Here is a 12,998-nt window from a genome sequence, read left to right as displayed (position 1 = left end):
GCCGAGACATCACCCCCGGGGCCCCGGCACACGGAGAGGGACGGGAAGGAAGAGGGTGGGGATGTTGACATACCTTGTCCAGGCACCGCGGCAGAGAGAGCCGCCAAGAGCAGGTAGAGCCCCTCCATCCTGCTCAGCGGCTGTGGGTCAGCCCCATGGCAGTCAGGGAGCTGGGGGTTGGGTCGTCCCGTCCTCCTGCCGCCTCTCTCAGCGGCGCAGGGACATGGCTTGGATGTGGCCCCGCGCTCTGCCTGCCGCTCGCGCGCTCTCCGCTCCCAGCTTGTGGTCGAGGGCTGCAGGAAGCCAGCTCAGCGCCGTGGGGCGGAGGAGCATGATGGGGTGGCTCTACCCTGCATGCCTGTGGGGAGGAAGAGGGGGGTCGTGCGGAGGTGAGCTCCGCTCGGGGACCACACTGTGTGTCTGTGGCATCCCTCAGGGTCACGGGAGCCACGGGGAGCTGACGGTCCCAAACCAGGTCACACTCAGCCCCCAGGGAATGCAGATCTTGCAGAAGCCACAATTTGCAGCTCCTGGTGTGCCATGACGTGATGGGCTTGGGACAGCATCACCGGTAACACAGTGGGACACAGGCTCCCCCAAGCTCTGGATCCTCCATGGGGTGAAGGAGCAGAGCATGGGGCCGCCTCCTTCTCCCCCATTTTCTGGGGCTGAGGTGGGCAGGAGGATGCTTGCGAGGCCACGGGCAGGTGTGACGTGGCAGGTGCCTTCGGTGCTGCCTGCTGGAGGGTCCTTCGCACCCTGCTCCACCCCATGGCACGAGAGACCTGCAGGGGACAACCCGTGGTGACCCCAAAGATGTGCCACCCAGCTGCCTTGCCTCTCTGCCCGCCGAGCCCTGGCAGGAGGGAGCTCGGCAGCAGGTAGGTGGATGCTACGAACAAGCTGGGCTGTGCTGGGTTCCCCCCCACCAGCTGAAAACATGGATTCAAGGCTCTGCCCTTGCCCAGCTGCTGGTCATCACAGATCTCATCAAAACCCCCTGACCTGGAGGGCTCGTCCCTCTGCCAGGTGGGGCTGCCTGATGGCCAGGGGCTGTGGGGATGCTGGGAGCCATGGCCGTGGGCTGGAGACCTCTGCTTTGGGCTCTTGGGGAGCCTGGAGGGGCTTGTTTGGGCAGGAGGGGGTGCAGGGGCATGGCGGAGACAGAGGATGCTGTAAGGGGCTGGGAACTCGTGCGGTCTGAGTGGGAGTTTGGGGATGTGGAGGGCTGGGAGGGTGCATGCCCGTTGTCTCTCACCCCTGAGCTTCCTGCCTTTCTCAGCTACTAATTTTTTTTTTTTTAACTTACAGAAACCTAAAAGCTTTGCGCCGTCTGTCTCTGTCAAGTCCGGTGGAAAATATCACCGTGCAAGAGGTAAACAGGCACGCACAGCCTCCCCGGCCCCATTTCCTTAGGAAATCAGGCTGCAAAATAAACTGCGCACTCGCGGGTCAGGGATTTTGGGTGCGCGTACCAGGGCGGGAGCCGGCGTGGCAACCCTGAGCTCGGCTTTGCACTGGCCCGGGAGGCTCTGGTGGGTGCTGGTGCGTGCACGGCATCCCCCAGCACACAGGGGGCTCGGGCACCCCCGCAGCGGGAGGAGACCGCAGCCTCGGCGAGGGGCTTTGGTGCCAAGGAGCCAGGAGAGCTGTGCTGGTGGGGGCTGGCTGGGGGCGAGCAAAGCCCCAGCCTGAGGTGCGGGGGTACGGGGAAAGCCCCCAGAAAGGAGAAGTCGCACTGGCTGATGGGGATTTTCGTTTTTGAGGCGTCATATGATATGTCTGTTCAGCAGGAATGGGGAACTGGGAGTTGGGGAGGGACAGGAGCGGAGGACGCCCACCCAGCGAGGTGGGCGGCCCAAAGAGGGGCGAGCGGGGACAGAGAACGGGCCGTGGCAGGACCAGGACCCCCGGCTGCGCTGCCTGCTCGGGGTGGTGAAGGGCAGCAGAGCCAACGCCGAGAGCCGCGGTGCTCCGGGGCAGGGCATGGCCAGGACGGGGGACGGCGGGGAGCGGAGCCCCTTGCTGCGGGGGACACCCCTCAAGGGGCGCAGGGCAGCGTGTGCGGCCGTGCTGGTGGTGGAGGGTCTGGAGCGGGCGGCTTTTTTTGGCATCACGGCCAACCTGGTGCTTTACCTCACCAGCAGCACCTTCAGCTGGGGGGGCACCCAGGCATCCCGTGCCTGCCTGCTCTTCCTGGGGGCTTCCTACCTCCTCTCGCCCATCGGCGGCTGGCTAGCCGACGTCTACCTGGGCCGCTACGGCACCGTGGCCCTCAGCTTCTTGCTGTACCTGCTGGCGGCGTGCCTGCTGCCCATCACCACGTCGCTGGACGGGCGCCTCTCGGTGTGCGGGCAGCTGCCCGCCAACACCATCCAAAACTGCTCCTGGCAGCCCCCCGAGCAGTACTGTGCCCCCACCATCTACAGCGGCCTCCTGCTCTTGGCGCTGGGCGTCAGCTCCGTCAGAGCCAACCTCACCTCCTTCGGCGCCGACCAGGTGAGCGTGGCAGCCGGCCGCGTCCTCCTCCCTCTGCCTCTTTCCAGCTGGTTCTTCCCGGCTGGGTGCTCGCCCCGCACTGGGCTGTCACAGACCTGTGGGTCTCCCTTCCCCTTCTGCCAAGCCAAGTGGGGGGGAAGACTCCCATAGGGTGGAGGAGATGTGGTTGCACCCCATAGACCACCTCCAAACCTTTCAAGACCCTTGGGGACATCCTTGCTGGGGGAAGGAGGGAAGGAATCCAGGAGAGGCGAGGGGTGGGGCAGGGGAGGGTGGTGAGATGGGGTCTGGGGGGATGCGGGAGGGTGGGGGGACAGGGGATGAAGCAGAAGCACTGCATACAGGGCTGAGGTTTGGCTCTGCCCGGGCTGAGATCCAGCCCTGGGACCTGTCCGTCTGCACCGGCAGGTGAGAGACCAGGGCGGTGATGCCACGCAGCGCTTCTTCAACTGGTTCTACTGGAGCATCAACATCGGGGCCGTCTTCTCCCTGCTGGTGGTGGCTTTTGTCCAGCAGAACATCAGCTTTCTGGCTGGTTACCTCATCCCCGTCATCTGTCTGGCCTTGGCCCTCCTCATCTTCCTCCTGGCCACCCCCACCTTCATCACCAAGCCCCCCACAGGCAGCCAGGTCTCTGTCATGATCAAGCTGGCCCTGCACAGCTGCGGCTGTACCTGGCCAAGGTGAGAAGGGTGGGGGGTCTGCAGGGGGCTGAGCCCTCCCAGCCTTGGCCTTTCCCACACCATCCCTCTCCCCAGGCTGAGTGATCACCGGTGGGAGCCCGGGGACCCTCTCCCCAACAGCAGTCCCCAGCCTGGAGCCCCTACTCTCAAGGAGGACCTTACCAACTTCCAGGTGCTGGCCCGGATCCTGCCCGTGATGCTGACCTTCATCCCTTACTGGATGGTCTACTTCCAGGTGATGTGCGGGGTGGGCTTTGCACCGGGCAGGGACCGTCAGTGGTGGCAGGTCCCTCTGGGAGCTGAGCCCACGGAGCCACCATCCCGCCGCCTTTCAGATGCAGTCGACGTATTACCTGCAAGGTCTGCACCTCCACATCCCCAGCATCTTCCAGCACAGCCAGGACCATGCCCGCACCCTGCACGGCTACACGGTGAGGGATGGGGCCGGCAGCTCCATGGAGCTGATGGTTGAGGGGCTGGGGTGGGAGCTGAGGCACCCCGTGAGATGCTGAGCTCCCCGGCATGGGTGAGGGATGGGGCTTGACCTGCTTCTGCCCCGCAGTTCCCAGATGCCTGGCTGCTCCTGGCCAACGTGGTGGTCTTGCTAGCCTTGGTGCCCCTGAAGGACCGTGTCATCGACCCCTTCCTAGCCAAGCGGAGGCTGCTGCCCTCGGCGCTCCAGAGGATGGCCCTGGGCATGTTCTTCGGCCTCGCTTCTGTTCTCACGGCGGGTAGGACCCGGGCTGGGGTGGGATGCTGCCGCGGGCAGGGGCTCGGAGGGTGCTCAGCCCCCTGCCCGCATCCCGCAGGTGTCCTGGAGCGGGAGCGGCTGCAGTACGTGCGTCGCAACCAGACGGTGTCACAGCTCATCGGCAAGGACCGCTACCTGGCTGCCACGCTGCCCATCTGGTGGCAGGTCCCCCAGTATCTGCTCATCGGCATCAGCGAGCTCTTTGCCAGCATCCCCGGTGAGCGGTGCCCACCACTCCCTAGCCCTGGGGCACCCACTGCAGCCCCCCCCACCACGGTGGGTGGGTTTGTTGGAGGAACCCTAAAGCGTTCAAGCCTTTCCCCGTGCTCTCTCCGCTTTCCCACAGGCCTGGAGTTTGCCTATGCCGAGGCCCCCAAGTCCATGAAAGGAGCTATCATGGGTCTCTTCTTCTTCATCTCTGGGGTGGGCTCGCTGCTGGGGTCGGGGCTGCTGACCCTCCTCTCGCTGCCGGCCCACGGGTGGATGCGCTGCCCGGAGCGCTACGGTGAGCGCTGGCACGCGGACACGGGTGTCACCTCCTGCTTGGGGTGCCATTGTGGCCAGTGGGGATGGGGTGCGGGACACGGGGGTGTCCTGAGGGCCACCCCCGCGGCTCTGACCACCCTCCCTCTGGCAGGGAGGATCAACAGCTGCCGCATGGATAACTACTTCTTCCTGCTGGCGGGAATCCAGTCGGTCACCTGCCTGCTCTTCGCCTGGATCTCCAGGCGCTACCAGAGCCAGCCGCCACGGCCAAGTGCCCCCCACCTCTGTAGGGGGCCATAGGAGGGCTGATATGGTGCCACGGGGGGTGATGGGGCATCACCCACCCTTTCCTGGGGACAGGGATGCTGGGCAGAGGGGACAGGGCCCTGGGAAGCCAGAGTGGTCACCCCCATCTCTGTAGCCTCACAGGTTTTTGGGGGGCTGCTGGGGTGGTTCAAGCCCTGGCATGGGGTAGAGGGAGGGGGAAGGCTGGGTTGGTGCCAGCCCGGCATGGGGAACCTGCTGGGAGCAGGGTGACAGAGCACGGGGGTATCTGCTGCTGTCACCCACGGCAATTTTGGGATGTCTCAGGGTCACTGGGACAAATTGGGGGGGCTGGGGGGGGACAAGTGGAGGGGTAGAAGTCCCCATGGCATCCCTGAATAAAGGGACCTGCTGGCCCATTGCCTGTGGCTGCTATTGCAGGAGAGGCGCTTTGCTGGAGCTTGGGGGGATCAGGGACAGGCCACCGAGGGGGGGACACCCAGGAGCAGGCAGGGATGGGCTACTCCCTGGTCCTGGGTGCTGGGGCTGGATGGGCCGAGGAGGAGGAAGGCGGCAGCCCCTTCCCCATGGCAGGAGAGGGGGCGAGGAACTTCCTTCCTCCAAGGTCACCCCACTGGGCCAGGGCCAGGACCAGCCCCCAAGCCCTTCCCATGACCAGCTCCCACGTTCGTCCCCACGTGGAACCAGCGTCAAGGGCGTGTGCCCGTCCCCAGGAGCCCAGCGGGCTCGGCCGTGCCTGGCAGAGCCGGTCCCCGCTGGCAGCACCGCGGTGGTGCCCCCATCCCCACGCCTCCCCCATCCTCCCCATCCCCAGCGGTGGCAGGATGTGACCCGCCGGCGGCGGGAGCGGATGCCATGGCACAGGGGCTGCCTGACTTTTTAAAATATTTTATTTTTGTAACAATGTCAGAATTAAAAATCTTCCATAAATAACAGCCCCTCGCGGAGGCCCCTGATCGGGGCGTTACAGGTAGAAAATGCCAGTCGTACAAAACGGATGCGTGTCTGGGGTGAAGGGGGGGCGCCCCCCCCCCCCCCCCCCCATGGCATGGGTGGGGCGGGGGGCATGGGACCCTCCCCGGGATCAGACCACAGGACTCATCAAGATCATCATCATCACTATGAACACAATGTCACAATGAGACCCAAAACAGTAAGGGCACCCCGGCTTCCTCCCCAGTGCCACCGAGGGGTGGGGGTCCACTGCAGACCCCAAGGATGGGGTGGAGACACCCCGCCATCTCTGCAGGCATCTGCGGCTGGTCCCTTGGGTGGCCCTGCTGGGGCAGAGCTCGGGCCACCAGGAGGGATGGGCAGTGGTCCCCAGGAGCAGCAGAGCCCGCTGCAGGCAGGGGGTGGGGCCCCCCAGGGCCGCACGGGGAAGAGGTTGGTCCCTTACTGGTTTGCCCGGGGCTGGGGGGCCAGGGGCTGCCCCCTGGGGTCAGGAGCTGCCCCGGATCCTCTCCATGTAGCTCCTGAGCTCCTCAGGGTCCCGCAGCCCCATGTCCTCGCACACCCAGCGAATGTCATCCTCGCTGGCCACCAAGATGGACTGGACGTTGGGGGCAGGCTGGGGGGGCTCCTCAGGGACCCGGGGGGGTGCAAAGGTGACAAATTCCACCCGCTTCCTCCGGCCACCCCCTGGCGTACCCCTCTCCTTGCGAGGCAGGGGTGCCCCCGCTGTTGGGGTGCCGGGGGGACCCCCAGCTTCGGAGCCTGGCGTGGTGCCCGGGGGCACCCCACAGCAGCAGCGCCCAGCCTCGGTGCCCGCCTCGGGGGCTGGGGGCTCGGGCTGCCGGCGGTCCAGCTGCCGGCTCAGCTCCTCCTGGTCGGTGCCCAACCAGACCCAGTTGTGGGGCTGGGGGGCCGAGGGGGCCGCGCCGGCATCCGGCAGCTCCTTCTGCTGGTACCGCAGGACGAAGAAGATGCAGTTGATGAGGAAGATGAAGATGGCCAGGCAGAAGACACCCAAGAGGACGTACATGCCAATCTCCAGGTCAGTCACCCGCTCGGGAGCCTTCACCATCTGATCCTCCTCCTCTTCCTCCCCGCCGGCACGGTTGTGGCCATAGCCTTCATCATCCTCCTCTTCCTCTGAGGAAGACCCCAGCCCCTGGAACTTGGTGGAGGCAGGTCCCACGCCGGCAGGGTCCCTCCGCTGGGGCTCGCTGGCTGCCGTCACCGCCTCCCCTGACATGGCACCCTCGGCCCGCGGGAAGGGTGAGCTGGGCCGGGGGCGGCCGCCGCGGTGCCGGGGGCTGCCGGGGGTGGGGGCACGCCGGCCGCCCCCCACCTCAAGCCAGGCGGTGCCAGCGGCCAGCGCGGCTGCCCGGTGCCGGCCCCGGCGGCAGGCGTCTGGGGGGTGCAGGCTGAGCTGCAGCAGAGCCCCCCGCCCCGGCCCCTCCGCCACCACCCATGGGCGGGCGGTGGGGACACCGGACGAGCCCCCCACGGTGGCCACGGCGGGGTCTAGCGAGGTCACGGACAACGCCACGTCCTGCCAGCCGTACAGCTCCAGCGGGGCCAGCGTGTGGTCCGAGAAGGACAGCCAGACGGACAGCGTCGCCTCCTGCCAGGGATGCGGGGTGGGATGGCACTGGGGAGGTGGGGGGGGGCCGGGCACCCCGGCACTGCCCACCCCGAGGATCCAGGATCAACCCCCAAAAAGCCCCTCTCACCTGCTTGGGGGCACGCAGGGTGGCCGTCCCCTGGGCGGTGGCGGTGACCACGCCAGGGTGGCCCGGCTCTGCCCGCAGCGCCAGGGACAGCCCCGACACCACCTGGGCACGCAGCTCCGTCACCGTCACCTTCTCCTCCGACACCACCAGCATCTGCTCCCCCAGGATGGACTCCGAGAGCGGGGAGCGGACCTGGGGCCACGGGGGCCACCGGGGAGACCTTGTGAGTCCCCAGACTTCACAGCCTCCATGCCTCCACCCTCTTACCTGCCCCAGTCCTGGCCCCCCGGCACCCCTTTTCCCTCTCTCCAACCCCTGCATCCCTGAGCTCCCCCTGAGACCCCTTCCAGCCCCCCCGACCTCCCTCCCTCCAGCCCCTACACCCCGCAGCTCTCCTCTGCTCCCAGGACCCCCTCCAGTCCCTCCTCTCCCTCCCTCTGCCCCCAGGACACCCTCCAGACCCCTTCTCTGCCCACAGTACACCCTCCAGCCCCCCTCTTCTGCTCCCAGGACACCCTCCAGCCCCCTTTCTCCATCTCTCTCGGCCCTGCACCCCCCCATCTTCCCCCCAGGGTCCCCCTCCAGCCCCTGCAACCCTCCCAACTCCCCTCTACCTCCAAGACACCCTCTAGCCCCCCCTCCCTCCTTCTGTCCCCAGAACCCCCTCCAGCCCCCTATCTCCATCTCTCTCCCCTGCACCCCTTAGCACCCCCATCTACCCCCTGCATCCCCCCCAAAAGATGATCCCCCAAGCCTACCTCCACGGAGGTGACCCCAGGCTCCCGGCCAACCACCACGGTGCCCCCCTCCAGCGAGGCCACGCGAGGGTCCTGCACCCGGGTCCGGCTGGCCACCAGGTGGGTGACATCCAGGAGCCAGTCGGGGCTGGGCAGGTAGGCGAGGTGACGGCCACCATCGAGCGGGTGGGCCACAAAGTGGGCCAGGACCCTCACTGCCGTCCGCTGGTACTGGGGCCGGCAGCCCCGCGCCCGCCGCTCAGCCTCCTCCCCGGGCTCCTCCACCTCTGCCGGGGCGCTGGAGGTGGTGGGGACACCGGTGTCACCAGCCCTGCAGGGCTCAGTGGGGCTGCTGGGGTGTGCGCCATGGGGAGGACGTGTCGCGAGTGCAGGGGGGGCTCAGCGGGGCCGGGACACGTGTCATGAGTGCATCAGGGCTCAGCAGGGCATCTCATGGGGCTCAGTGGGGCAGGGACATGTGTCACGAGCATGGTGGGCCTCAGCACCCGCTCCCAGCTCCCTCCTCACCCGCCGCCACGGTGGCAGGGGAACCCTCCCCGGGCACTGGGCTCACCTCTCGGGGCCACCAGGCAGGCGCCAGCCCCGCACTTGCTCCAGCGCGGTGTCACCCAGCTGGACGCGCAGGGGCAGCAGCGGTGTCCAGACGGTGAAGCGCAGTGAGGTGTGCAGGCGCCGGGACCAGAAGTCCACCCGTGCCCCTCGAGCACCCCGGCTCTCCTTGCCCCCCACGAACACCGCATCGCAGGCATCTGAGACCTAGGTGGGGGACAGGCAGAGGAGTGGGCAGCCCCCAGGCAGGATGGGGGGACACCGGGGGGACACTGGGGGGACGCCGGGAGTCCCGCTCACCTGCAGCACCTGCTTGTCGGCCGATTCGCAGCCCGGCGGCTCGGTGAGCTCGGCCACGCCACCCCCCGACTCCACCGCCACCAACTTCACCGGCACAGCACGGGGGACCCCCGTCAGCGGGGCCGTGTTCAAGATCTCCAGCTCCTGCGGGGCAGAGCAGGGCTGAGCGTGTGCCCCCATGGGGACAGGGGGAGCCGGGGTGGGGGGCACCCACCTGCACCAGGGGAACGAGGGCACGGACGTCCCGCTCCGACACCTGGATCTCCCACACCAGTTTGTCCTTCTGGGCCTCGGGGTCCTGGCCGGGGTACTCCACCTGCCAGGTGAGGGGCCGCGCCGGCGCCAGCCCCCCCGTCCCGTTCTCCACCGCCAGGTCCAGGTGCAGGAACGTGGCGGAGTCGGCCACCCTGCACCACCGCACAGGGGTCGGGGCTGCCCTGTGGCCCCCAGCCCTCCCGCTGGGTCATACTGGGATGGGAGTGGTGCAATGCATAGGGCCCCCCGCTCCAACGTGGCCATACTGGGATGGGAGCAGCGCAAAACACAGGTCCCCCTGCTCCAACTGGGCCATACTGGGATGGGAGTGGTGCAATCTACAGGTCCCCCTACTCCAAACAGGTCACACTGGGATGGGGGTGGTGTCACGCACCGGTCCCCTTTGCTCTGACTGGGCACTACTGGGCTACACTGGACCCCCATGCTGAAGCCCCCTCCCATATCAGGGGTCCCCAAGGACCAGAGCAGCCACACTGCTCCCTACCTCCAGCCACCACGAGCATCCCCGCTCCGCCGGCAGGTCACCACGGCCGTTGAGTGCTTGGGACCCCGGGTGCGCTCCAGCTGGGCGGTCCAGGCGGTGGGGGACCCAGGGCGGGCGGCCACCACCTGCAGCCCCTTCTTCGCCTTGATCCTGCCAGCAGAATCCCGTCACACCTCCCGGCACCTACCACCCTCCGCGGGGGTCCCCTGATCACCCGGGGAGGGGGGTGTCTCACCGGAGCGTCAGCTGGTCGGCGGTGAAGTTGTGCCGCAGGGCGAGGGTGGCGGTGAAGCGCTGCCCCGGGCGCAGCGTGGCGTCGGGCACCCGCAGCAGCACCTTGTCGTCCAGCCGTACCTCCTGCCGTCGCGCCGGCTCGGCCGCCCGCAGCTCCAGTGAGCCCAGGTACCGCGATGCCTCCCCGCTGCGGCTCCGCTCCCGGCCCCCGGCACGGCCGCACTCCCCCGGCCCCACCACGCTGTAGTGCAGCTCAGCCGGCTCGGGGGGCTCGGGGCGCCCGGGGGGCTCGGCCGCCCGGCGGCGGCTGCGTGGGGCGGGGGATGCCGGGGAGAACCAGCGCGGGGGGATCTCCAGCTCCACCACGCAGACGCCCAGGGGTGCCTAAAGGGGTGAGCAGGACCCCAGCTCAGGGGGGGATTGAGCAGGGTGGGTCCCTGGGGGGGATCCAGCCCCGGTGGGTGGCACTGACCTGCAGGCGGCATGTCCCACGGGCCACCCGGCCACGGTGGTGTGCGTGGAGGGTGACGCAGGGCAGCTCCCCGGGGTGGTCCTTCTCCCTGGGGTGGTCCCGCTCCCCAGGGTGGTCCCGCTCCCCAGGGTGGTCCCGCTGCCCAGGCAGCCAGTCGGGACCCTGCAGGTGGAAGAGGACGCGGGCGAAGGGCTCTGCCGGGGACACGGCGCTCTCGAGGGAGACGGCGCGGATGGCCCAGGCTGCCGAGCCGTCCCTCCCTGGGGGGCTCTCCGTGGGCACCTCCTGTGAAGAGACAGAGATGGTGGTGGGGGGCTGCACAGCCCCGGGGTGGCGCAGGGTAGGGGGCAGTGGGGCCATTTTACCTGCCGGGTGCTGAAGGGCGGGTAGGTGGCCTGGACAAGGGGCTGTGCGGCGGAGCCGTGCCGCAGCAGCAGGAAGGTCTCGGTGCGGGCGTGCAGGGAGGCGTTGGCGGGCAGGTCCTGGTCTGCCCGCTGCAGCCGGTAGTACTCGGGCACGCCGAGCAGCGCCAGGTCTGCCGGCAGGTAAACGGGGTCGGGGGGTTCCCCGTCACCCCTCGCTGCAAGGACAGGGGTTGTGTCACCAGCCTTGGGGGGCAATGGAGGGAAAGAGCTGCCCTGGGGTGGCAAGAAGGGGGGAGTTTCTGCGCCCACCTCTGTGTCTGAGGCTGCAGCTTGGCACTGCCGTGGCACCGCGCAGCCCCCTCGGCCACCCCAGGGGTCACCCCCGCGCCCCCGGAGGTTGTCCCGGGGGTGATGCTGCACCATCGCAGCCCCCTGGGCCCAGCCCGGGAGCAGGTGCTGGAGGGCCATGTGGGACCCCACTTCGTGCCTCGGGGGGCCAGCACGGTTCCCCCAGGCCTGGCTGCTCCCCGCTAACGAAGCGGAGCTCGTCAGGCTGCCCCGCTCTGCCAGCGGCGTGGGGACCCACTCCCCCGGGTGGGGAGAGGGATGGTGCTGGGTCCCGCAGGGTGGGATCCAGATCACAGGGATCCCCGCGCGCACAGAACAGATCCCGCAGGGCTTACCCACGGGCCCGGGGACAGATCCCACCCGATCCATAGATCCCCACGGGCACGGGAGGGGGCAGCTCCCCGAGTAGATCGCGGGGGATCCGGTGAGCGGGGAGTGAGGACGGAGGCAGATCACGGGCTCCCGTGGGTCGAGGGAAGCGGATCCCCTCGGGCTGCAGGGATCCCGCGTGGACGGGGAGGAAATTCCCCCTCCCCGAGATCCCAGAGGATCCCACGTTCCTTGAGGGATCCCGTGCGGTGGAGGGGGAGCGGATCCCCTCGGGGTCGCGGGGGATCCCGTGCGGTGGAGGGGGAGCGGATCCCCTCGGGGTCGCGGGGGATCCCGTGCGGTGGAGGGGGAGCGGATCCCCTCGGGGTCGCGGGGGAACGGGAGGCGGGGGGCAGGGAGTGGATCCCGGCGATCCCGAATGCGGGAAGGCAGGTCGTCCCGGATCGCGGGAGGCCGGCGGGAGCGGGTCCACGCGGGATGGCGGGGATCCCCCCGCGATGGGGCTCGGGGCTGCCGGTACCGGTGCCGGTGCCGGTGCCGGTGCCGGTGCGGCCGCGCTCACCTGAGGCGCAGAGCAGGGCGGCGGCCAGCAGCGCCAGCCGGTGCCCCGGTGCCGGTGGCGGTGCCGGTGCGGGGGCCATGGCCGGGAGGGCTCCGCGGCGCGTCCGTGCGAGCGGCGCCGCCGCTCCCGTCCCTCCGCCTCCGCGCCCAGACAATGGGGCCGGGGCGGGACCGGCACCGGCGCCGCCTCGTCCCGCCGGGTCCTAAACACCGGCTCTGCCCGCCCTGCGCAGCGCCGAGCACCGCGCCAGCCCCGCTCCGCGTCCCCGTCCCCATTCCTGCTCCCCATCCCCATTCCCGCTCCCCATCGCTGCTGCCCACTCCCCGTCCCCATTCCCCGTCCCCATCCCCATCCCCATTCCCCATCCCTGCTCCCTGTCCCAATACCTATTCCCCATCCCCATTCCCACTCCCTATCTCTGCTGCCCACTCCCCATCCCCATTCCTCATCCCCGTCCCCATTCCCCATTCCCATTTCCTATCCACGATCCCCATTCCTGTTCCCCATCCATGCTCCCCAAAACCATTCCCCATCCCCATCTATGCTCCCCATTCCCAGTCCCTATCCCCATCCCTGCTCCCCATTCCCCATTCCCATTCCCAATCCCTGTTCCCCGTCCCTGCTGCCCATCCCCATCCTCATCCCCATTCCTCATCCACACTCCCCATTTCCAAACCCTATCCCCATCCCTGCTCCCCATCCCAATCCCTGCTCCCCATCCCCATTCCGAATCCCTGTTCTCCATCCCTGCTGCCCATCCCCATCTTCATCCCCATTCCCCACCCTCATCCCTGCTCCCCATCCCTGTCACCCATCCCCACTCCTGCTCCCCATCCCCTCTCCCTGTCCCCATCCCTGCTCCCCATTCCCACTCCCCATCCTCATCCCCATCCCCATCCCTGTTCCCCATTCCCACTCCCCATCCCCGTTCCCCATTC

General features: G+C 68.4%; 2 protein-coding genes across 4 annotated transcripts; one reads left to right on the top strand and one right to left on the bottom strand.

Annotated features, from left to right (window-relative positions):
• Positions 1 to 1,836: 1,836 nt before the first annotated feature.
• On the top strand, positions 1,837 to 5,005 carry SLC15A3 (solute carrier family 15 member 3). Of its 3 annotated transcripts, none has more exons than XM_064453352.1 (8): positions 1,837 to 2,499; positions 2,908 to 3,182; positions 3,258 to 3,417; positions 3,518 to 3,613; positions 3,745 to 3,913; positions 3,992 to 4,150; positions 4,280 to 4,438; positions 4,584 to 5,005. In XM_064453352.1, the coding sequence occupies exons 1-8, from the start codon at positions 1,987 to 1,989 to the stop codon at positions 4,838 to 4,840; spliced, it is 1,788 nt and encodes a 595-aa protein (XP_064309422.1). In that variant the 5' UTR covers positions 1,837 to 1,986; the 3' UTR covers positions 4,841 to 5,005. The 3 variants fall into 3 exon arrangements, with proteins under 3 accessions (XP_064309422.1, XP_064309423.1, XP_064309421.1); XM_064453353.1 differs by having other exon boundaries at positions 4,571 to 4,822; XM_064453351.1 differs by having other exon boundaries at positions 4,280 to 4,822.
• Positions 5,006 to 5,580: 575 nt separating this feature from the next.
• Positions 5,581 to 12,221, bottom strand: TMEM132A (transmembrane protein 132A). The gene is made up of 11 exons (XM_064452980.1): positions 12,061 to 12,221; positions 10,821 to 11,035; positions 10,456 to 10,740; positions 9,985 to 10,367; positions 9,750 to 9,899; positions 9,204 to 9,396; positions 8,990 to 9,133; positions 8,694 to 8,896; positions 8,141 to 8,417; positions 7,383 to 7,574; positions 5,581 to 7,273 (listed from the first exon to the last, which is right to left on the bottom strand). Exons 1-11 carry the CDS (start codon positions 12,137 to 12,139, stop codon positions 6,146 to 6,148), a joined length of 3,249 nt encoding a protein of 1,082 aa, XP_064309050.1. The 5' UTR covers positions 12,140 to 12,221; the 3' UTR covers positions 5,581 to 6,145.
• Between the last annotated feature and the right edge of the window lie 777 nt (positions 12,222 to 12,998).

Source organism: Phalacrocorax carbo, chromosome 5 (assembly GCF_963921805.1).
Source record: "Phalacrocorax carbo chromosome 5, bPhaCar2.1, whole genome shotgun sequence".
Lineage (NCBI taxonomy): Eukaryota > Metazoa > Chordata > Aves > Suliformes > Phalacrocoracidae > Phalacrocorax > Phalacrocorax carbo.
Note: the sequence above shows the minus strand (reverse complement) of the source record. Positions and strands in the feature narration are given on the sequence as shown.

Excerpts from the sequence above, each read along its gene's own strand:
- TMEM132A (XM_064452980.1), bottom strand. The coding sequence starts at position 12,139 with ATGGCCCCCGCACCGGCACCGCCACCGGCACCGGGGCACCGGCTGGCG. Across the intron at positions 10,741-10,820 it reads CGCCCTTCAGCACCCGGCAG|GAGGTGCCCACGGAGAGCCC; the intron begins GTAAAATGGCCC and ends GTCTCTTCACAG. Across the intron at positions 9,900-9,984 it reads GCCGACCAGCTGACGCTCCG|GATCAAGGCGAAGAAGGGGC; the intron begins GTGAGACACCCC and ends TTCTGCTGGCAG.
- SLC15A3 (XM_064453351.1), top strand. The coding sequence starts at position 1,987 with ATGGCCAGGACGGGGGACGGCGGGGAGCGGAGCCCCTTGCTGCGGGGG. Across the intron at positions 2,500-2,907 it reads CCTCCTTCGGCGCCGACCAG|GTGAGAGACCAGGGCGGTGA; the intron begins GTGAGCGTGGCA and ends CTGCACCGGCAG. Across the intron at positions 4,151-4,279 it reads GCTCTTTGCCAGCATCCCCG|GCCTGGAGTTTGCCTATGCC; the intron begins GTGAGCGGTGCC and ends GCTTTCCCACAG.